This window comes from Zosterops lateralis, assembly GCF_965231275.1.
Source record: "Zosterops lateralis genome assembly, chromosome: 1".
Taxonomy (NCBI): domain Eukaryota; kingdom Metazoa; phylum Chordata; class Aves; order Passeriformes; family Zosteropidae; genus Zosterops; species Zosterops lateralis.
This window is the reverse complement of record NC_139762.1, coordinates 49,586,173-49,609,062: the sequence shown is the minus strand read 5'-3', so window position 1 is coordinate 49,609,062 and position 22,890 is coordinate 49,586,173. Positions and strand designations below refer to the sequence as shown.

General features: G+C 39.4%; 1 protein-coding gene across 4 annotated transcripts in view; it reads left to right on the top strand.

The window, feature by feature from the left end:
- Positions 1-3,107: 3,107 nt before the first annotated feature.
- Positions 3,108-22,890, top strand: part of STAC (SH3 and cysteine rich domain) — a 71,849-nt gene continuing 52,066 nt past the window's right edge. The window contains exons 1-3 of one of the 4 annotated variants that reach the window (XM_083854806.1): positions 3,108-3,340; positions 3,488-3,578; positions 4,143-4,280. In XM_083854806.1, the coding sequence (XP_083710932.1) occupies positions 4,164-4,280 (117 nt within the window). In that variant the 5' untranslated portion in view covers positions 3,108-3,340; positions 3,488-3,578; positions 4,143-4,163. Of the gene's footprint in view, positions 3,341-3,487; positions 3,579-3,760; positions 4,281-8,908; positions 8,994-22,890 lie in introns of those variants that run through there. The other 3 variants (XM_083854805.1, XM_083854804.1, XM_083854807.1) reach the window with 3 other exon arrangements.

Here is a 22,890-nt window from a genome sequence, read left to right as displayed (position 1 = left end):
CCATGCCAAAAGTAAAATTCTCATCACAGATGGCACAAGGTATCCTGTTGCCAGTTTCCACAATGACAAAATCTATTCAACAAGGAAACAGAACTACTTCTCACTTGGAATACTCAAGAATGATTAGTATTTCTCACCTCAAATGCTCACAAATTGGACTGAGGGGCTTGGGGTGAGGCTAATCAAGTTTCACTGCAAGTGCTAGTATGACAACATTTTTTCTGTGTCTAATGGTTTTCTGTGGCTCTGTTTGCATCTTCTTGGAAGTTGAACTCAGTGGACTTGATTCTGCTTCACTTCAAGAGTCTGCTTTAGAGGAATCCAGACTGCAGCAACCAGACTGATTCCTTGCTGCTGTGTACACTTCCAGAGAGTGGTGCATAGTAATTTAAACCAGTGTCATCTACAAGCAATATCATCTCTATGTGCTCCCTTAGACACTCTTTGCTCAGAAGAATGGGATGGTTCATACACAAAGTTCTGAACACTGACAATTATATCCCCCTCTTTTCTTTTTCCCTGTTATTTTTTCTCTACTAACATGTAAGTTTAAACAGAAATAAAATATTTGAGAAGTACTGATTTCTTATAATTCCTTTAGTGAAATTCAGCACTGTTCATGTATATCACTGGCAGAGAGGTGCTCAAATATTTCAAAGGAATGTCCATACCAAAAAAGAAAAAAAAAAAAAAAAAAAAAAAAAAAGGGAGGCAAAACCCATGGCATGGGCCAGATCCCACCCTTAATCTTGCCACTCTGGAGGTCTCCAGAAGGTAGGACTTGGCAGTACAGCAAGTGTGTGTTTGTATATTCCTGGAGTCAGGAGCCTCAGGGATGGTCTTACCAGGCTGGCTTCAGCTAGAGCTTAGGAAGAACTACTGGAGCCCCAGTATGGAGAGCTGTGTCACAACACACCCTTTCACCTTTGTGTGTGGGACCAGAGAGTGGGAATGAAGGAAGGCAGACAAGACATGGCACCCACACATCCAGCATCAGAATGCAGCATCCATGCAGCAGCATCTGACCATCAGCAGAGGAGGGCTTGGCAGGGACTCCAGGCAACACACAACAGCCTTTACACAGCAAAACGACTTTAGCTGGGGGCTGGGACTGGCGCTCATGTTTTATTCATCCAAATTGCTCTCCCCCACTCCAGAAATCTACACTCCTCTCCACGCTACAGAAGCTGTTCAATTTCCTCTTGTTTAGCACTGTGCTGCAGTGCTCCCATTTCCTCTGAGTACCTTCGCATAGAAACTGATCAGCAGTAATCACAAGTCCAACTTCTCAGGAGTGAAGCGTGGGTGGGAGATGTAGGTTCATCTAACTTGATCAGTCTGTTTTGTTATACTATATATTAGATCTTTGATAGCCAGCTCCCACAGAAGGAAATAAAAATGTAACAGATCCAGTTTCTTTTCCTTTTTGCCTTTTTGGTAAAATTTTATGTTTGACTCATCTTTCCCAAACTAATTGTCAAAAAACTGACAAATCCATCGTGGCTGACAAGTGACTAATTGGGAGAAGAGAAGGAGTGCAGCAGGTGTTAGTACTAATTTGGTAAAACAATTAGAGTAAAGAGTGGTATGATAGTCACTTACACAGTCATGACGTTTCGAGCTCTTCATACAAAATGTGTGCAGGATTTTACAACATTTAGAGAATTAACTATTAACCAGCCACTCCACATCCATTTCAAAGGTAACCTGCAAGTTCACATACATAATAATAATAATCTCACATCGTAAGATGAGCCTCTTAACAGGAAAGACCAGATCACAACACTTGTGAGGAACCAGGCAGAATTTTATGATTCTCACTTGTCAGGTTGCTGGGCTCACAGAACAGTCCTTTCAGGGGACAGACCTCGTGCACTGGCCATGGCTTGGCTGTTCTAGGCTGGACCAGGGAAGCAACCAAGGAAGATTGCTACTGGCAGAGCTGGAGCATTCAACTGCTGTTGCCCTGCAAAGATTGCCCACAGTTGCCCTAATTCTCCAAAAGCGTGGCTCTGATGAGTCACTGCTCATTGCTAAGAGGATGATTTTACAGCAAAGCCCAAATCTTACTTGCTGAGTGAAGAAATTACCTTTGCACCTGGAGAATTCCTCCAGCACTGAAGGGAATGGTCTAAGACACTGCTGCATTTTAGAAAGCAAGAGCTTGGAAATAAGTTCTTCTACTTACCTGCCAAATCTGCCCCTCTGAGCTCTGTATTTCTTTACTTCAATCTCAGTTGTCAGTGCCACTGCCTCAAGAGCAAACAGTGTTCTCGTTTTGATCCCTGTAATCGTGTTAGTGACTACAGGCCAAATAATGGGGTAGACTGGCAGATCCTTAAGACACTCTTTTGCTCTGAAGTAGCTGTACAAATAGCATTGCAGCATTTCATCTTTATTGTCTGCTAGGGATTTTGGTATCTTATATGCTCTGTTTCAAAAACATAAAGATCTTTTCCCCATCTAAGTTCTAGTCCTGAAGGTTCACTGGGGATTCAAAGAGAAGCTGATTTACTTTTTCTGGTTTCTGCTTAGTTATTAAGAATACAGAGGCTGCAGGGCAATTTCTGCTCTGGCTTTCATCTGTATAACCCCTACTATCTTGTAAACTTGCTTTCACTTTCACACACTGATTATTTGAGGTGAAGGGGGTCTGTGAGGCAGCTCCACGTAGCAGTTTTGTTTTTAAGGGAGGGGCCCAATGGGGAATCCAGTTTCCTCTCCCAGAGCTACAAAGTAGCTCTGACTTAGACCGCATCAAATCACCTCCAAACACCTGTATCCACTAAACAACTATTTTTTTTCTTCTCACTTTCCAGGATGTATGTATCGCTATCAGAAACATATTTGGGTTGCTTTTTTCTGTTTTCTTTAAATGAAAGAGTCATCTCCAGCAGCCATATGGAGTGGCTCCTGCTCAGCAAAGCATATCTGGTGGGAAGAACATCCATTCAGCCTTTCACTATACAGACCTTAATTCAGCAGGGAAGAGAGCTGACAAGCACCTTTGCAGCAGTTTTAAATCAGAGGCAAAACCTCAAGCAATATAAAGCAATCTGAGCCTGACAGCAAAGTCATGCTGACCTTCTGCCAGTAGTACTGCAGACCCAAGCGTGACTTCGGGAGCTGCATCCCCAGGAATGACGGCACTGGGGGAAGCCAACAGGCTCTTCCCAATGGCTGCCTCTGCTGCTGCCTGATGGAGTGTTATCACTATGACAACCTACAGGTATAGTACGTGCGTGATAGTGGGAGCTCCAGATGACCCAGATTGCGTGTGCATGGCTCAGAGCTGGGCTTCCCTGCCTAGGAGGGGAGCAAGGAGCACGTGGATCCACAGGTAACTATCCCCTGATTCTGTCCTGTCATTTGCTAGCAAGTTTGGGATGTGGGAAGGTGAGCAGCCGTAGAGACATTGAGTAGCTAGGATTTTAAGCAATCTTTTCTGGGACAAGGAAAAAGAGTCATTTTTTTCCTCTTTTTCTAGAGCCCTTTTCCTGGGCTTCTTTTTTCTCAGTAAAAGACATGAAAGAATATAAGGGTACTCTTCAACTCTGTCCTCTCCAGTCTGTTAAAAGGTAAATGCTTCCAAACCTCACATACCCTGCCTGCCTCTGTGTGTGTGTGTGTGTGTGTGCATGTGCATGCACGCGTTACTTTCCTTCACTACTATGACAGCACATGCTCCTCCAGAGCTATTCACAGCATTAGAAATACAACTCCTCCCTCCAGTGCCGTGTGTGTGTGTCTGTGTGTGTGTGTGAGCGTGTGTGTGTATGCGTGGCTTGGGTTTGCTGCTCTAGCTCACTCCCCTCTGATTGTGGGGCTGACGGTCACGACACTGCTCCACACCTCCAGGCTTCATATGGAGGGGAGGAGTATCGGGGAAAAGCAGGCACACAACTGACCTACAGAACCATCGATAACTTACTCCCTCGCAGCACAATTGCATAGGAAAGGGGAGGGAGGAAGGAGGGGAAGGAGGAGGAGAAGGGGGAAAAAAAAAAGAAAATCCAGAGAATTCTAGTCTGGCAAATATAGTGAAACCAAGCGGTCGGAGTTCATTTGCTCTAGAAGAGCAAAGAAAGAGGACATTAAATGAAAAAAAGCAAGAACCATCTGTAGCTTTTTTTTCCTGACAGTAGCAGTATTTTAGAGGTAAAATGATTCCTCCGAGCAGCACGACTGAAGTCAGCGTGGATAGTGTGGAGAAAGAGGATGAAGTGGAGAGCACAGAGCAGCCCCCCTCTCCAGCATCAACTACCAGCCAGGAATCAAAGGTACTCAGAGAATGAGATTTATTTTTTTTTTTTCTCTCCTCTTTCTTTGTTTTGAAAAGAGATGTATTGCTTTGATTTTCATTTGGAGCCCTGTGCCAGGATCAGCGGCAGAGTGCTATGAGCCACCTCTGACTGCGGTGCCTGCTCCGACACTCCTGCTTCTGAATTCTCCCTGTCACCTCAGGAGTCTTAGCTGGGGAAATACCTGCCTTCTGAGTCGTTTGGGTTTGTGGATTTTTGCCTGTGTTTTCTCCTCCTTATTAGAGTAACATCCTGGGTTAGTGATGGGGCTCAGGGAGGGGGTCGCTGTCAGTGGATATTGTTAGCTATTTTCACACCACGCATCAGATCACTTAAAGGGTTTTTTGTTGGAAAATTTGTTTTTTCTCAAAGGTTCAGAGAAAATAATTTTGTCTGAGGGCTTGGGGTATTTCACCTGACTTCACTTCCCTGGCAGACTCATCAGTGAACTTTCACTGTTTAATGAGTCTGTTAAAACAGGACATAAGTCACAGCTTTATCACAATGAACCTTATGTACACCACACAGAAAAGGATTTTTGTTTTCAAGCCTTTTTTTGTGTTTATGAGTTTTTCAGTGTAGTTCAATTTACCTTACTGAAAATCAACTTTCAGTTCAAATGGCATGGCCTCTGAATTTTTAATTGACTTGCACATGAAAAGTTTTTCTGACTGCCAGGGTGTTACTTGGAAGACAGAGAGGTAAAGTAGTACCCTTACATAATGAAAGTTCCTTGAAGCTGACTTGGATTATACACTTTTACTGATCCTCTGTTACTTACGATTGATACCATGACACCTGACAGTTCTTTCTGTGTAAACATGTAAAAATAGTGAGGTTCTTGTCACTAGGAGCTTACAGGTGGGTAAAGCCTCAGGAGGTACTGTGCGGGCAAAACAGCTGCTTGGCAGGCGAGGTCTGCGCTGGCCTGAGTTAAAAGACAGTGGCTGCCTGGGTCTAATATAGAAAGACTGCTACATTATTCTGCAGTTATAGCTCTCCACTTTATGGAGGGTGAGTTCAAGTTATCGGTCTGTGGGTAGAGTTTTGACACGGGCTTTGGGCTTCTTTATTTTATATATTTATTTAGAAGCTATACTCCAAGGAGGAGACCTGAGGTATTCCCTGTGTAATACAATCTCTTGAAAAGGAAAGAGCTTTTCCAGTAACAATAGCATACAAAATTCACTATACACATTTAGCTCTACTGAAGTCTCCCTGGTCCATGGAAAATGAAAAGTAAATGGATTATTGGTATAAGTCCAGGCTCTAAAAGGATACGGTACCTAAATCCCACCCCGCTGAGTCTGTTTCTCTGGAATTACTGAAGTGTTATATGGGCAGTGGGAAGCTTTGCCTCTAGTGAGGTCCCAAAAGTAACTGTAGCCTTCACAGCACTGCCAGCACCAGCTGCTCAAGTGTTCTGGGCTGTGCATGGGGCCTGGTGGGCTGTGTGCTCCCCGTGATCCCAGCTGTGATCCTCACCCTGTGCCAGGGTGGTTAAGGAGCTCCATGTGCCACTTGATAACAATGGTGCTTCAGGGACTTTCCCACTGGGTCAGGGAATGTTGTTCCCAAAACAGACTGGCATGGATCCAAAACTCAGGGAAAGTGAGTGAAGAGCTGCACAGAGGGTTCCTTCTTGCTGTTTGTGCACCCATATGCTTCCAAGGATGACAACAGGAATTAGGCACATCTGGCCAGAGAACAAATAGGCTGCAAACTGGTTTATAATCAAATATTATCATCATCAATTTTTTTCAGTCTTTTGAGCATTTGAAGCAATACACTGGAATAGGCAAAAGCTATGACCATGCAGTTGATGCATTACTTGAATAGAGATATTCTTAGTAAACAAATAATCTGTGTATTCACATATTAAAGCTGCAAATATGATCAGATAACATGATGTATTGTCATTTCAATAGATAGAGTCAAATGAACCTTCTGATCACTGGGGTAATAAGCTTTCTTTTTTTGGTCCAAGGAAATGGGAGGATGGAAAAAAATCTGTGATTTCATAAAGATGCTGTTTATGCTTGGAGTTTTCTTTATTTTCTAAGATAATTGATGTACTTCAAACACTAGAGTCTGGCAGAAACATAGGTCAGTGCTTTTATCCTGTGGTGTCCCATGCTGAGGGAGCTATCCTGTCATGCACAGAAAACTAAACTTTCTTCAGGAACTCTCTGCCACCTAGGTTAAAAAGTTCATGTCTGCTGCATTTACTGCAGAACAGTTTGTGCAGTATCTAATTATTCCACAACAAATTTTTTCTGTGTCAAAACACTCCAAACTTGATAATTTTTTTTTCTGTGGCAAAATACTCCACTTATTATGAATCCAAATATACGAACAGAACCAACATGTATAATTGCAACTTTCAAAATGCCTTTGAAAACACTTCAGCAGAAGAGCAATTTTGAAAAAGTAATGTAGAATAGCTGCAAGCTTCCTTCCAGTCCAGTGTAATCATAGACATTGGTGGCACATAATCCCTTGTCATATTAAAATCCAGAAATTAGTTTTATCTCCCACCCTCCAGACTGTTCTTAGAAGATGACAGGGAGCAGGTACTGAAACTTCTGACTGGCATTGAGTTTGAGAGGGAGAACTTCAGGCTGCTACCAAGTAGCTGAAATTTGGAAGGATGACTCTCATGCCTTAGTCACACACCACTGTTGGAGGAAACCAGCTCAGTCTTAAACACATGCTAAAGCCTCCCACCATCTCTTCCTATGGATTAGAAGCATAGTCACAGGTGAGCACACCCTGGCTGTTGAAAGAGCCATCCTGTGGTACTATATGTACTGCTATGTGCTAAAAATCCTAAAGTCTGAGTGGCTAAGAATCTTTAAAAACTAATGAATAATTTATTAAAGTAATTTGTTGGCTTTTGAAAACATTTACTTTACACCTCAGTATGACTTGTGTGGATACTTTAAAGTTTTCCAGGAGAATGACTTTAGGAGGGTACCACACAAATACATGCAGTTGTTAAATTTATCACATTCATGAGTTTGTAGTTATGGCTCCCACCTGTTTGGGACATTTACAGCTGGTTTCCAAGAAGACAAAATTCTGGTTTGCCCAAGTCTTTTGTAAATTTACAAGTCAGCAAGGGAGGAAGTCATTAGTTAATGAATCCTGAGGGAAAATTTATTTTGGGTGGTAGCAATTAAAGACACACTGCACACTTGTTGAATCACTAACTTAGCAACATAAGTAGATATCTAGTGGCAACAGAGACCATATTTCTGATGTCTTTTATCTAAATGTACCTTGGAATTTAGTAAAGAAAACTAAAATTTGAGTGAATATGTGTCAAAAGGAAGGAATCCTACACATGGCATGATTTCTTTATGTTTTGGCATCCTGGCATATAATTCTGTTAACTCTATTCTTGTTTTATCTCACTGAACTTTGTATATGAAGAGAAAAGAACCCATCTGCTCACTTCTTTAGCTATGATCAAGTTGTTACCACTCTTCTGTGAGTAATCTCTGGGGTACTCCTAGACAATAGGGTTATCTTTGAAAATTCCCTTAGCATTTTTAAGTTTTAGGGGACACCTGAGCATCGACAATGTTTGAGCTAGTGCCACTAGCTCAAGATTAGCACTGCTAATCTTCAAGCTATTAGAGTTCCATGTCAATTTTAAAAGTCTTTCAGACTTTCTCATATACCTCAGAAGGGGTAACAAGTCCTGCCCCTGCCATTGCAGGTAATCTGTCATGTAAAAGTTACTTATTTGAAAAGACTGATGGACTTCTGTGAAGACCAATTTTTTTCCCCCACAGTTTTCCCATTTCCATCGACTTTATTGGACAAAATGCAGCTATAATTGTGTTGTACTCTAATCACGCATCTTTGGAAGGATTCAAAATTTTCTTCTGAACTACGAATTCATGGGTCAAAGAAATTGCTTACACTAAGGTTAGCTAGGTAATTTGAACAGATAAAAAAAATGAGGGAAAAAAAGATAAATTAGATCTCCAAATAAATATAGTATCTGGACTTTGTATTTCAAAACATAAATGAGTCAGTCTCAGCCTGACACTTTCACACACAGACTAAGTAGTGGACAATACTCAGAAAAATATAGACCATTACCTTCAAATTCAGGTATGGCAATTCAGGAGATGCAACAGTTGTTCCAACATGAGTTAACCTGATAAGTAGTACATAAAATGGATGTTGAAAAGATTAGGAAGCCAATGAAAGGATTAAGCATTGAAGTTCAAGATGTAGACTTCATTTATGAATATCCCCACATCGATCACAAACTTACCCACCTGTCCTGCTGTGTCAATACAGCAATATTGCTTCCTTGAGGTTTCAAACCCCAGTGTTAATATTGGATATTGAACTAACATAAACAGCTTGAAACTCTCTGGATTGTGTGGGATTTAAATCACATAAAACTTGTCCTATGCTGTTAAGAGATATTCCCTGCTTAAAGAGTTAATACTTTATGAGGCTCCATAGATGGTTACTCATCAATATTTTAAAAGGGCAGGGAGTATGGTGTGCAGTTAGTGTTTCACCCTCCACACCAGTTATAAATATCCAGCATGTAAACTACTGCTGTAGTCTTCAAAGGCATACCAAACAGCTTAAAAACATCCCGTGAAAGCGGAAGAAAGAACAGTTTTCCTTCTCAGTGTTACTTCCATGCCTCTGTGTAAAATGGTGAGTACATGCTGTGAAGGTAAGACTAAGGGAAAGAAATTAGGTCAAGTATTTTTATGTGTTTTGCAACAAATTATGTGAAGGAAAGCTTCATTAAAGCAGGAAAATAATACTCTAACCTATCAATGTCTCCTCAGCAGATTCATTCTTGTGTTTACACTTATTTTGACTTTTTCTTCTTACTCCTGTTCTGATTGAAATTCTCTGGTATTGTTTTTACTTTGATGTATATGTCAGATAAGTTTCTAGGCACTTTGAGCTAAGACAAAATAGAAATATGATCAGTTCATTCTCTTCTATCCGCATTTTCTCTGGTGCCAAAATGGAGAAGAAATCTGTTACCTTTCAACAACTAAAAATTACTCTACTGAAATCTGGTGTGGTAAAAAAAAATTGGATTTTTTTAAATAGTGCAAATTTTCACTGAAACAGAACAAGTTGTTTACACAACTGGAAGAGAGTTCAGTCCACTGTCCAAGTCTCTTACACTGTATTCTTCTTCATAAAGTAATTCTGTTGAATTCAGCTTTTACCACTACTTTTAAAAAGCTCTACCAATACCTGTATGGTCAAATAATGGCTGTTGGTGTCCTCTATGCTTCATCCTCTTCTTATTCCTGTCTGTATTTATTTTTTGCCACCTTGTGTGGCATTGCAATTTTCCATAATATCACTTTAGCTTAAACATCTCCTTTCCATTCTTGGTGCAGGTTTCCGTCACATAATAGAGTTTCATATCTCTTACCAGCCTTTTATTTTTTATACTACATAATCTGGCATGACATAAAATAAACTCTCCATTCTTCATCTCATTCTGGGCACAGAGCAGTGCCCCCATTTCAGTATTGAATAATCTTTCTTGAAAAAGCGTGACTGAGTTTGTGCATGGTATTCTCTATGAGAACTTGTACAGAATCATCAACTCCCAGAAACGTTGCTTTTGATGTTTGTGTTGCCTGGTCACCCCTTGGTGAACCAGAGGTCTCCATTCTATTTCTCTGGAATTTCTGGGGGATTCAGGCAGGATACATTTATCTGTCCTCATCTGCAGTGGTTTGAATCAGGTCTCAGGCACAGAAGTTTGCATTTCCAGGGCTGAACTTTATCACGTTTCCTTGACTCTATCCCTCAAGATCCAGGCCTCCCCGTATGTGACAATACCTTCCCCCTCATGTTAAAGAAACTTTCCTGCCTGACCATCCAGGAGCCACTCTGGCACAGTCACTCTCAGACCACTCAAGCTGGGACCGAGGCCCCTTCCCAGCTTCACATCCCACACTCACAGTAACACACACACACACACAGAGGTTTCCTGACGCACTTGACCACAGATTTCACACAGCACATTCTAAGATGTTTTGGTCCTTAAAACAATTTAATCATGCTACAATAGCACAATAACAGCTTGAGGCTAGGAGGGACCCCAAATTAAGGAAACTTGAGGGTTTACACCTTTACAGGTAAGCTTGGGAAAGTGTGGAGTCCTCGGCTCCTGCTATGTCTCCGTGTGCCTGTGGTCACCAGGCTGTGCCACAGGTCCCCATACCCTTTGTTGTGCAAAAGGTCAGCAGTTCACAGTCTTGCCTGGGTCTTGCCACCCAGAGCTCAATCTGCAGCTGCACAAAGAGATGTCTGCACTAAATGTATTACTCAGAAATGCCAGAGGGAAATGGCCTTATGGTATGCATAATCTTTTCAAAAAATCCAGTAATAAAAGTAGAGAGAGCAATATTGACCCTAGGACTATGTCAGAGCTGTTATTTGAAGAACTCCACCAATGACCAGCCCTCAAACTCTTTTCTACCTTTTTTTATTGTGTCATTTTTATTTAGTTTTGTCAAATTCTGTTGAGGTCAGATCTACAAATCTGTATTTGCTGGGATCACATTTTCTGCCTCTCAACAGAGGTCTCCATTTCACTTTACATCACTTCTGTCTTGATAAAGCTTGTTAAGGAAACTTGTTTCTAGGCTTCCAAAGTAAAATTTTATTAACAGAGTTTAGCCAGTTTCTTTTTTCTCTTTCACCTCAACCGACCCATTAAACTGCTTTTTTAATGTCGTGCCATAAATTTCTGTAATCTCTTTCCTATTATTCATGTTGTTTTTCCCAAGGAACCGTTTCTGGGAAGAAGTTAAGCTGAAGTGTTTGCTGAAGGTCCAAACCAGCCTTTTATCCTGTCCTGACTGTACAACAGCCTTTTTCTTCTTTTTCTTTCCCTTGCCCAAATCTGTCCATTGATATTTCCTAAAATATATTTTCAAAGGACTCACTCAGCTTTTCTTGACAATTAGTAACCTTTGACTTAAGGAACTGTACTTGAAAAGTCCAGTTTTATTCCCATGCCACTTGTTTTACTTTTTTTTTTTTTCTTGTTCCCCTCCCCACCTTCATTGTGGACTCTTTTCTTAGTCCAAATTTTCTTTTTGAGGTAGCTATTTTCATGCAATTTTCCAAGAGCACACATTCACAGTGTCTTTTTATTTATCTTCATTTCCTAGCATTAGTATTAGTATTACCAGCTTTGAAGAAATTATATGTCTCTTAAACATCCAAGCATATTCAAGACAGCTCTGCTGCTTTCCAGACTACTGCTGAGACATTCATACCTTCCTATAGTTACTAGTTTGGGTCCTTCTGTGTCACACTCCAAAAGAGTGATGCAGTCTAAAATATACTTCTTGGTTTCTGAGAGTACTGAAGGCCTGAAATTATTTCAGGGTAATGGAGCACATCAATTTTGGATTTTTGAAATCCAAAATATGGCTTAGAAATTCATTTTTCCTATGCATTTTATTTAATTTAAATGCAGGTAAGTCATAACCAATTGATATAAAACTGTAATTTTTTGTATGACAAGCATTTCGCCTATTGCCTAGGAGGCATTGTTGCATACCCCTGATGGGTATAAGATTGCATATTTGATAAATTTATACTCATGTTTGTCAGGGAGAGGACTAGGCTTTCAGATGTGAGCATCAGTTGAATATTCTTAATGCAGTACTCAGTCCTGTACAACTTCCAGTTGCATAGACAAGCAGTCATTGTGTTAAATGAGCACTTCCCAGGAAAGTGCTGGAGCATAAGCAAACTTTGCATGTTCATTAGCAAAGAGGACCAGCTGTGAAAGTGAGAAATCTACGTGTGAGTGACTGAAATAACGTGACTTTGTTTTCCTTCGACGTATGCCTCTGTTGGAGGAAACTCCCTTTGATTCAGTAGACCAATTGAGAGAGTAAATGCTCCTAGTCAGGGAATTTAACCTAAGAACCCTGTAAAACATATTTACAATGGATGTCTGAGAAACAGATATCTTGTGTCTCTGGCATCAGCAGTTAAATGTGACAAATGGTTTGCCCATCTTCTTATTTATTAAAATGAAATGATTTTCATGTCTGTAGTCTCACATAAATATACTAGAGGCTCATGGAATTTTTCTCCCTGACAGGTTAGCATCTCTTTGCTGACCTGTAGTTTGAGAGTAGTTTGCTAAGTACTGTCAAATTAAAGTGTTTAGGGGCTTCAGTGGTGTTAAAAATAATAGTGAGACAGAGGTATTTGCAGCCACAGAAGGCTGCAAGTTCAATATGGAATTGTAGTCCTTTAGGTGAGTAACGGCAACAATTTTAATGCTCTTCTTTTTTGTGGACATAATATGCTCCATCTCTGAGTGTCATTTAAAAGCTTTATTAAAATGCCACACATTCACTGCTTTATTAATAAAGATCATTTTAGCAGTCTAGTATTCTGAAAAGAAAAGGAAAATGAGGCCGACCTACAGTAACTGATGATTAGGCCTAACTAAGGAAGGAACAAAATACCATAAACTGGTATTCATAGAGCTATTAAAATCTAGAATTTAGATTTAGAATATTTTTTTTTCACTTTTTCATCAGAGTAAGACAAAGAAATGTATGCTTTGGAAGGCACAGCTACAGGTGAGAGGGCAAAGTAAACCTGTCAGATTGTTATAGCAAATATTGTTAAATATGATCTAACAGACAAATGCCATTACCTCAGTATTCAACTTCTTTTTTACAAAAATTGCTCATTTGTAGGGAAGAGAGACACCAGCTTTTGTCAACCAAGGGTCATATTTCTGGCATGATGCAAGCATGTCACCTTCTAAAACATCACTTATATAGGTGTACTATTCATCATTTTTTTTACCAGTGTTTTCCCTGTCAGTTTAAATGCTGTGGTTCCCAAAATCAAAATATCTTGAGACTGAAATGAGAGTCTAAAAGCCCTGACCCAGCCTCTATTGCCTTTGTGCATTCAGTGAGAAATGGCCTTGGGCAGGGTATCTCTATGCTCAGAAGTAAACAAAACATTCAGCGTGGTAAATTTGTCGATGTCCCTGACTTCTCTGCAGTTGAGAATCCAGTTGTTAAGATGTTTCAGGCTCATATTCATTTTTAAAATGCACCTACTCTTATCAGCTAGTATCAGTCCACTCAAGGACCCGGCATATACAATTTTTGTTGTATCTCTTAGTGTATTTCTTTATATTATTTGTAAGTGATAGTAGATAATTTCTCACATGATCACACATCTTCCTTTAGTTTAAATTATCTAATTAAGGAATAATTTACAAATAAACATAAGGTGACTTGTAATGGTTTGCCAAATATTTCTGATAACGAGCATTCCTGTGAAATGAGTGCTTGTTGAGTGGTTTGAAAAAAAAAAGCACTTACTGCTTATTTTTCAATGTCAAAACATCTGGTCTTGAGGAATTGTTCTTGTTCTTAATTGTGTAAACTTCTGCTAGGGAGCTTTCCCTGATTGCAAGCAAAATTTCCAGACAAAAGAGAAAGGGAAAAAAAATGCATCCTAGGTTACATTGTACAGCCTCACCTGTAATTAGAGACCAACTATAGGCAGGTAAGTTAGTAGTAGTTCAGTCCCCCTATGTTATAAATGGAACACAGACCAAAACTGTTTTATCAAAAGTGATTCAGAGGAAAAGCCTGCTTTGTGTGATCTAAATTAGCTTCTCTGTGCAGAAATCTTTTTCCATTGACCAGAGTAGGCAGCTACAGCTGAGTTAAAAGCTCAAAGTTAAGTAAGGTGAACACCACTGAGATTCTGTCAGAGTGAGGTCTTGAACCTTGCCTACAAAGACTGGTCAGCTGTCTGTTCCCCTGCATGGCTAGTCTGTCTGATTCTCCCCTCTCCTACTCACAGGTCTCTCAAAGACATTCTGAAAAGCTTCAGTTGTTTTTCTATGCCAATGTGGAGCAAAATCATTCAAACTTTGAAAATTTTTGCCAAGCAGAACTGCTGTTTCCAGACAGTCCTATAATGGAAAGTTATGCACCTATGAGAAAAAGAGAGAAATGTGTGAGCCTGTCCAGGCTTCAGAATGTGAAGTGCTGCTGTTGAGCTGTAGCCACAAGATGAATCATGTACCAATTTCACAAAGTATGGGCACGCAGGAGTCTTTGGCAGGTTCATAGCTGTTAGATCTACCTCCTGTAGTTAGTTGTAATGACAAATGGATTTCATCCTGCTGACCGTGAAGACCCAGGCAAACAGTTAACTTTTTTGTTACCTCACCCACTCACATTTGTCGGAGTCCAGGGCATCCCTCTGGGTGCCTTGGAAGGTCACAGACTTTAGTAGAGAGGCCTGGGACCCGAGAAAGAGAGTCTGGGGTCTGTGCAGAGGTTTTGTCTGGCACAGAGCCCAGGAAGACACAGTCTTTGATTTTGGTCTGTGTGAAAAACTTCCAAGCAGAGAAGAATTGCAAGCCACAAATGTGTAACAGATAGTAGTTTATCACCAGGTAGAAGATTTTGTAGTTTGGGGATTTTTAGAATGTTGATGCAAGGGGACAAGATGGTAGAATTAGGGTGGAACTCTTCTCCCTTGGCATCCATCTTCTGCAGGGACGTGGGCACAAGGTAGTTTGACAGGATTGGGTCAAAGTAGAAATGACCCTTCTAGTACAGGTGTAGGCATTGGCACAGAATTGTAAATAAGAGACACGTAGTTATCTGTATAGAAGCAGAGCGACCTCCCATCACGGGGAGAGTCACATCGTGTCCAGGCTGCTGTGAACATCTTGGCTGGACACAGAGAATTGTAAGATAAGAACTAATAAACAATACGAGAAACCAAGAAAACCAGGACCTTGAGACTCCCTTCATTCTCGTGCCGATTTAAAGCCTTCAGAGGTCACAAAGAGAGCCCAGAGAGAACGCAGAGGGCAGAAAAGACCCACTCAAACCACCAACCTTGAAATCTCGGATCAGAAAAGAAACAAAACCCGAGACACACTCTGCTTTTCAATGTTTCTTCCCTCTCTGTTCCTATTCTCACATTAATGCTTTAAACCATGACCAGGCTCTCTGATATGAATCTTTACAAGAAAAACTTCCATGTTTCCAAGCTTAGCCAAGTTTAAAGGTTTTTGTTAAGAAAATTGATGGTGATTCTTCTGTTAGGGAAAAGGACTTTTCATAAACACTGTGTGGATGCTGATGCTCATGCCATAAGTACGCTTGGAAAAAAAGCAAACACCACAGTTTGTACTTTCCCTTTCACCCATATTCAAGCTGTACTTGCATTATTCCCAGAAGAATGTCTTTAGTTCCATTTAATTTCCTCGCATTTTCTGGTTTTACGTGGTTTGTTCCTTGTGTGTGTATACCTATTTATCCCTTGATGTAACCTCATCGTGTCTTTGTATGTCTATGCAGAAAACAAATTTTAAACCTGAACAACAAGGTAATACAAAAAAAAATCTTTATGGAGAAGAAATAAAACCCTCTTCCTAGTTTCCTCATCTTGCCCCCTCCTTTCAGGGTAGGTAGCTGAGGACCAATGCTGCTCAAAAGAGCCCCTTTCAAGTACAGTGCTGCTGAAGGTCTTTTGAGCTCCTGCCTCTCCAAGAAGCTTAGGTTCCCACAAACTTCCTCAGGTTGCAATTCTGCCCTTCAATAGCACTGGCTTTTTAGCAGTACCTGCCTGGCATCCAAGAAAGATGCTCTGGACATCATCCTTAGAGATTATCAAAGCTAACATGAATGCCCAACAGCTGTAATAGACGTACCTGAATCCTGCTAGAATGTGGACAAATTAAAAACATTCCATAAAGGTTCAAAAAAATGACAGTCAAACCTTAAATGAAAAATCTAAATAGAGTGATTTTCCTCAGAGGAGAATGTAACTATGACTATATGCTGACCATAAGAAGTAGCCACTCAGTCTGGTCAAAAAAAAAAAAAAAATCATTTCTTTTTTAAACAAGATGAGAAAGCTATAGCCTATATTTTTATGGCATTGTAGGGAACACACTGTAATAAATACAATACTCCCAAAGTAGCAATAGAGGTAATGTCATTTTATCTTTACTACCAGCTGCTGAATTCTAGAAAAAAAATCTCTTTTCCATGAGTTAATATCCTTCCAGCACAGACCCACACAATAGCCTCTGCTGCATATAAAAAAAAAGTAATTGATGGGAGAAAATTGATATAAATCTCAGAATTTAGCACTGCACTTGCTCTTTAGTTCAGCAGTAGACAGTAACTGTATTTCTGCTGTAATATTTCACTTGCCTTATAAGTCAGTGTTACTCAGCTAATAGCAAGAATTCAAGAATTGCACCTACTCTAACAGTAGAATAGATGAGACAAAGGGAAGCTCTTCATGGAAAACCCCCCTTTTTCACAGGATTCATATTCACGTTCTTTAAAACTCGCTTTCTATTAACTTGACTTTCCTCTCTTCTTCCTTCTATGTCCCTGCTTTCCTGCATGCCTGAACCCCTCACGCAGCCCCATGCAATATGCTGCTCGTCTTGAAGTCACAGATATATTTTTTGTCAGACAGGGCTTCACAGTTTTACTGGTTCAAAATCCCTGACTTTCCTATCAAAGCAGTAACTCTTATTAAATTAAATAATTGGTAGCTTATGTCAATGACAACAGCTCTTTTCTCTTGCAACACCAAAATTATGAAGCTTCATTTATTACCTTTATTTATTAATTTATTATTGTGTTGAACAGAACATTGTGACAGTATTACAAGCTTTTTTCAAAAAGATTGTTACAATTATTAGAGGTTTCTGTGCAGAATTTCATTAGCAACAGTTTGACTTTAGAGAGTTTTGAGGAACTTAAAAACCAGTCTTAATAGTCAGAAAAAAATGTAGCTCTTCAGAAAGAATTATAGTCTTAAATTCTCTACCTTTCTACATATGGTATTCTGTATGTAACTATCTTTTTACACAAAACCAGCTCTCTCAGTATGAAACCACATTTTTACAGTTCAGTCATTATAATCGTGAAAGTTTGATAGAGGTAATTTGAGAAGGAAAATTGTGCAGCTGGTGAGGATAAAAATAAAGTGGTTTTGTTTTGCAGGGTTGATCTTGAAACAGTAGCTGGCTAAAGATATGTTCCACAGCTTGGAGGTTTAGGAAAAAATATAAAAGAAATGGATTAGCCTGAGGCAAAAGGAGTCAAAGATAGATCATAAATCTTATACTTAACAACTCCTGCTAATTAACATCTTCAAATATACATGTTTACATTGTCAACTTCTTGGAGCAGTGTTTGGGCCTTCAAAAGTCTCCATAAAGTGCCAAGTAACCGTGTGTCATCTGTATGACAATATCATCATCAAGTTAAACAGATTTTCCACGTGGAGAATTGGCCTATTCTTTATGTAGGACATTGTGAATGCAGTGTTTGCTGGGCATGATTAAAAAATCATAACAAAAAGACAAAAGACAGAGTGGAAACTTTCTGCAGCAGTAACAGATTAATTGGAAACTGATACTACAAGCATAATTTTCCCCAAAATTTTTGGAAATGCTTTTTGAAAATTAGAGAGCTACTAGAGTGGATTTGTTTAAAGGGATAAATAGATACTGCAAGTTGCCTTTTGAGAAGAGCTTTAATGGAAAATGTACCAGATCTGTCATGGTGGACAGTAAGATAACTGGATGCAGAACAAATGACAAAGAAAATGTATTCAAGGTAGAAAAAAAATTAATTGACACAGCATTTGTTATGTATGTGGTAGCTGCTATAGGATTTAAGATCCGAAAACACAAGGTAAAGGAAATCCTGTGGGGTACCCAGGTAAAGCATGGAGAAACCCAGAGCATTAACCAGCTTTGCTGCTCATGTGTTATCAGCTCTACTCTCAGATCCAGGACTTCATGCCAGAGTGGTTTCAGGGCAGGGATGTGCACCTGGACCGTATGGATCCTGTTGGAATTGTGGTGTCTGAACCAGCACTGCCAGGGTGACCAAATGCCCTGGCCTCCAAGGCATTTCTGGCTGGCAAGAAGCAGTGCTCATATGATGAGGTACTGTTAGTCTTCAGCAGGGGTAAAAGGAAGATACAGGGCAGCAAATTTGCTACCAGATTGCAAAAAATATGCGCAAGAAGAGGAAGGGAACCATGAAAAAGAAAAATTGGAAGGCGACCAACAAACACTGCTAATATTCTGTAAGGTGTAAGTTCCTGTGTAAGTTCCTCCCTCACTGAGAAGGGTTTGAAATGGAAACATGGAAACATTTTGTAAAATTTGGATCTGAATCTCTGTTTATGAACAGGCAGCAAAGAATGGAGTGAAGAAACCTGTGGGATCAAGTAAGACAAAATATTGGCCTGGGGACTTCTTTAAAGCCAACAGGCCATACACCACCCAAATTCTGGCATTGTGTTCTAGCTCTTTCTTTGACTGAAAAACAAAGTAATATCATCTCAAAGTTAAAGCACAGTAGCTAAGCAGGAACTGCACAGAATATATTCACACAAAGTATGAATGGATTCAAGTGTCAAGGAAGGACAGAAGAAGCAGAAGCCTAATGTCACCTGGATCTATCTATATTTGGTTGTGGAGCAGCACAGTTTAGAAAATAGCAGTTTAAGAAAAAGAGGAGGAAATTGAGAAGTCCAGTAAAGTCAGCCAGGTAACAGACTGTCAAATGTGGTCAGGGGTTTTTTCATGCTGCATGCAGAAATGCTTTAGTTATAATGCATGGTATAAAATGTTTTTAAAAAGTTTTATTTCAAAACATACAAACAACAAAGAAACTTTTCAATAACCCAGCCAAACCCTGAGCCTTTAGTCAGGATACGTGCTCACTGAAGTCCGTGGAGTTAGCAGTAAGCAAAGACTTTAGGATTTGGCCCAGTGACAATTTGTTGTAGAGCTGAGCACTTACATGCTTTCATTGCGAAGCAATTTTAACAGTGTAAGTTTTGAGCCCCAGAAGTAAGAGTGGAAACATTGACAGAGTATTAACTACAACAACTCACAGCAGGTCACAGACTTCTTTTTTGTTTTAAGATGACACCACGAATGTGATAATTCAGTGTGTGGATTGTAGTGTTCATGTTAATTTGTCCTTGGTTAGTATACGCCTCTCTGAGAGACGTATTTCTATATTTGCTTCAAGATACTACCATTTAAAGTATTATAAAACAGTTCTGTTAATGAAAAGAAAAAGAAAAGAAAAGAAAAGAAAAGAAAAGAAAAGAAAAGAAAAGAAAAGAAAAGAAAAGAAAAGAAAAGAAAAAAGAATGGATAAAATATATCAGTGGAAACTATTGCTGTAGGTAGCCCAGCATTTTTTTTGCAGAATGCTGTTGTGTTTTGGGTATTTTTTTTTAGAGGTCCAAGGGTGTCATACTGAGGCACAAGATCAATAGGGAAAATGCCCATTTCATAGAGGTACAGACATGAGATACAGTCAAGGATGATTAATCTTACATTCACAATTACATTTGCTCCAGATTATTCATGAGAAGGACAAGAAGCAAAACTCAAGTTCTGTTATTATCAATCTGGAAGACTCTCAGCAGGTAGTTACTAGTGTAGATTCTTTCACCTCAGTGGGGCTGCCTGGATTTACATCACTCTGAAACCCAGCCTTTTAATCTCCATATTTCATTATTCCACATCCGCCACAGCAAAGATTAAAAAATGACTGAACCAGGAGTTACCAAAGGGGAATCAGTGTTCCGTATAGAAGCTGAAATGGAAAAGAGCTATCCAAAAAGAAATGCAAAATATGGGATTCCCAGAAGGGACCTCAGAGATAACAGTCCAAATGCCTTCTACATCCAGAGGCAAGAGATAACAACATCCTGATAGAGGCAAAGTATGGAGATGACTGGCTGCTTAGCAACCAGGTGCCTGAGGTGAACCCCAAAGTACAAAACAAGGTGTTGTAAACACCTACCTTTCTTGAAAGTACGGCCTGATTTTTTAAAAAATGGAAGAACTATTTCTAGCCATCTCTTGCTTTCTTCATGAGTTTTCCTTTTGGTTTAGGAGGAAAAATTGGAGACAGTTCCATTGAAAAGGAGACAGGAGTTACATAGAGGTCTGCACCAGACACCTTTCATAACCTGAATTATAAAGGATGTCCTGCAGCTGCTTCCACCCACATGGGAACAGTTATTTAGCAGCAGGGAGAATAGAATCCTGGATATAGCTACAGAAATTTTGTCTTTTCCTCTGCTCCTGAGAGAAGCAGCCTGTCTTTTGTTAGGTGAGGCAGCAGGGGAGATCAAAGAGACAAAATATTTTGCAACCCTGATATTTGATAATGACTGAAGGGTTCTTTGGTTTGATTTGCAAAGCATTTTGATTTATGCACATGTTGACAAAGGAGGGAGAATTGATAATCATTGAGCTCAACATGATGAACTCAGTAGATCTTATTTTGGGACTGTTAATCTGATTTTTTGTCAATTGGATTACAAACTTCAGAAAGCCGCAGTACAGATTCTCTGATAGATATTGTGACTTGTTATCCTGAAATACTGAAAATTTGAGAAAGATTGTCTGCTAGAAACAGGCTGAATGCAAATCATGGTTGAGAGTTATTAAAAGCATTTTCCCGACAAAAAATAAACTTGAATCAAACCTTTTAGGAAGTTTGAAGAAATACTGAGAGACTAGATCTCATGAAGAGAATGTAATATGCACTCTTTTCTTTCGAGATTATTTTTACTAATGCAGCTTAGTTAAAAGAAAACAAAGGAATATATCAAAATAGAGCTGTTCAAAAACACAGAAGCAAAAATTATGTTAGATATAAAATTTGAGAGTGGGGATTTTCCTCAGTTTTTGATTAAAAACACCTTACATTTTTCTTCATTTTCATTCATACAAGTATGTATTTTGTGTATGTTTCCTCCTTTTTATAAACTATCTTAAACTTTTTTTTAATTACTGTGAGTCTTTTGAAGTTACAATGAAAATATAATTCATCAGGGAAGGTAACGTGAGCTCAGGGTAAGTCACAATGCAGAAAATCTAATAGAGTGTCTACCCTTTTTGTGCCTTAAAACTAAGTAGACAGTTCGGAACATAATAGAGAGAGAAAAGGATTTCCCTGAGATTTGATGGCAATTGATACTCTTAATAAATTGTGTTTCCTTAAATCTATCCCTCACTGGACTATATTACTTTAGTCTGTCATATCTGATACTGAATTTTGAAGATATATAGAGGAATTTGGATCACATAGGAGACTTTTCATATTTTCAGGCCTTAAAACTTCATGTACTTTATCTGACATTTCCCTCACATATTTGCCAATCCTGGTTCCTTGGAGAGTAAGGAGATAAACCAAACCAGAGTCATAGAGAATGAACAGCTCTGCTAAGTAAACTGCCTATTTGGCTACATGTGCAGGTTGACCTCTTGATAATTCAGAGGTCTGCTAACTAGATTGCAAACACACAGCTGGCAAGGATATGGAAAATCAGGAGAGGGCTGAGGACATGGGATTCACAGAGACATGTGTGGGTCAGCGACACCTGGGCATTCCTTCAGATTTTATGCTTTCAGACCCTGAGGCTCTTTCAAGGATTTTTGCTGCTACGCTCTGTCATGTCAATCAGAGCATTTCGTTGTAGTTTAGGACTCCATGTGTGAAACAAAATCACAGAAAGAGCCCTGCCTAGAAAGGATTATATTCTAGATAAGTCGTGAGTGGATTTAAAAAATAATGTAAGACAGTGAGGAGAATCTGAGGACAATGATCAGAGCTGCAAGAGCCAAACAGAGTAGTTGAAGGTATGGAATAAATCACTAATAATATTACTGGTAGGTATTACAGAAAACGTCTCCTCTTTGACTATTTCAGTACAATAGTCAAGCAGAAAATTTGAATTATTTTCTTTTTACAACACTAAGAAACATATTTGTTTGAACAACAGCTGTGCAATCTGTTTGGGAAAATACTCAAATATAATACGTAGCAGATTCTGCAATAATGCAGAATCAAATAACTCCCTCTTTGTCTGTAGTGGATTAAAAGGATACAGCTTCCAAGAGAGCTGGCTAGAGCAAACACATCTACATGATAGGGCCAGCTTCTCAGACTGTATAAATCATCTGCAATTGAAGTCAGTTTAGCTAATTGTACTAGCAGAGAATTTTGACTATTTATTACTTAGAAAGAAGATGGTAGAAAAGAAATCAGCTTTGCTTACAAGTTTTATCATGGGTGCTATGCCAATGAACAATACAACCTCTTAAGTATTAGAAATATCTTTTTATCTTGTTAATGTTATAAGACGTGGTACTCCTCTCATCAGCAGGCAAACACACATATTGTTTATGAAATTAAATACTGCCTTTAGGCGTGTTATAATCTTTTTTTTGCTCATTAAAATTCCAAGGCAGAGCATTTTCAACTCAAAATCAGTAAAAAACCCACTCTTGTCTGTCCTCAAAGATCACTTCCTTTTGTATCTCTTAGTTTTTAGAAGAAAATCATTAGCCTTCATGCTCACAAAAAGTAAGCACTCCTATTTGAGCTGGTTCCCTGTTGGCTCAGGATCAGCACAGCTAGCTGGAGCCCAGAAATGCCGCCAGGGTAGCTTACACCCTGGTAACATCCAGTCCTTC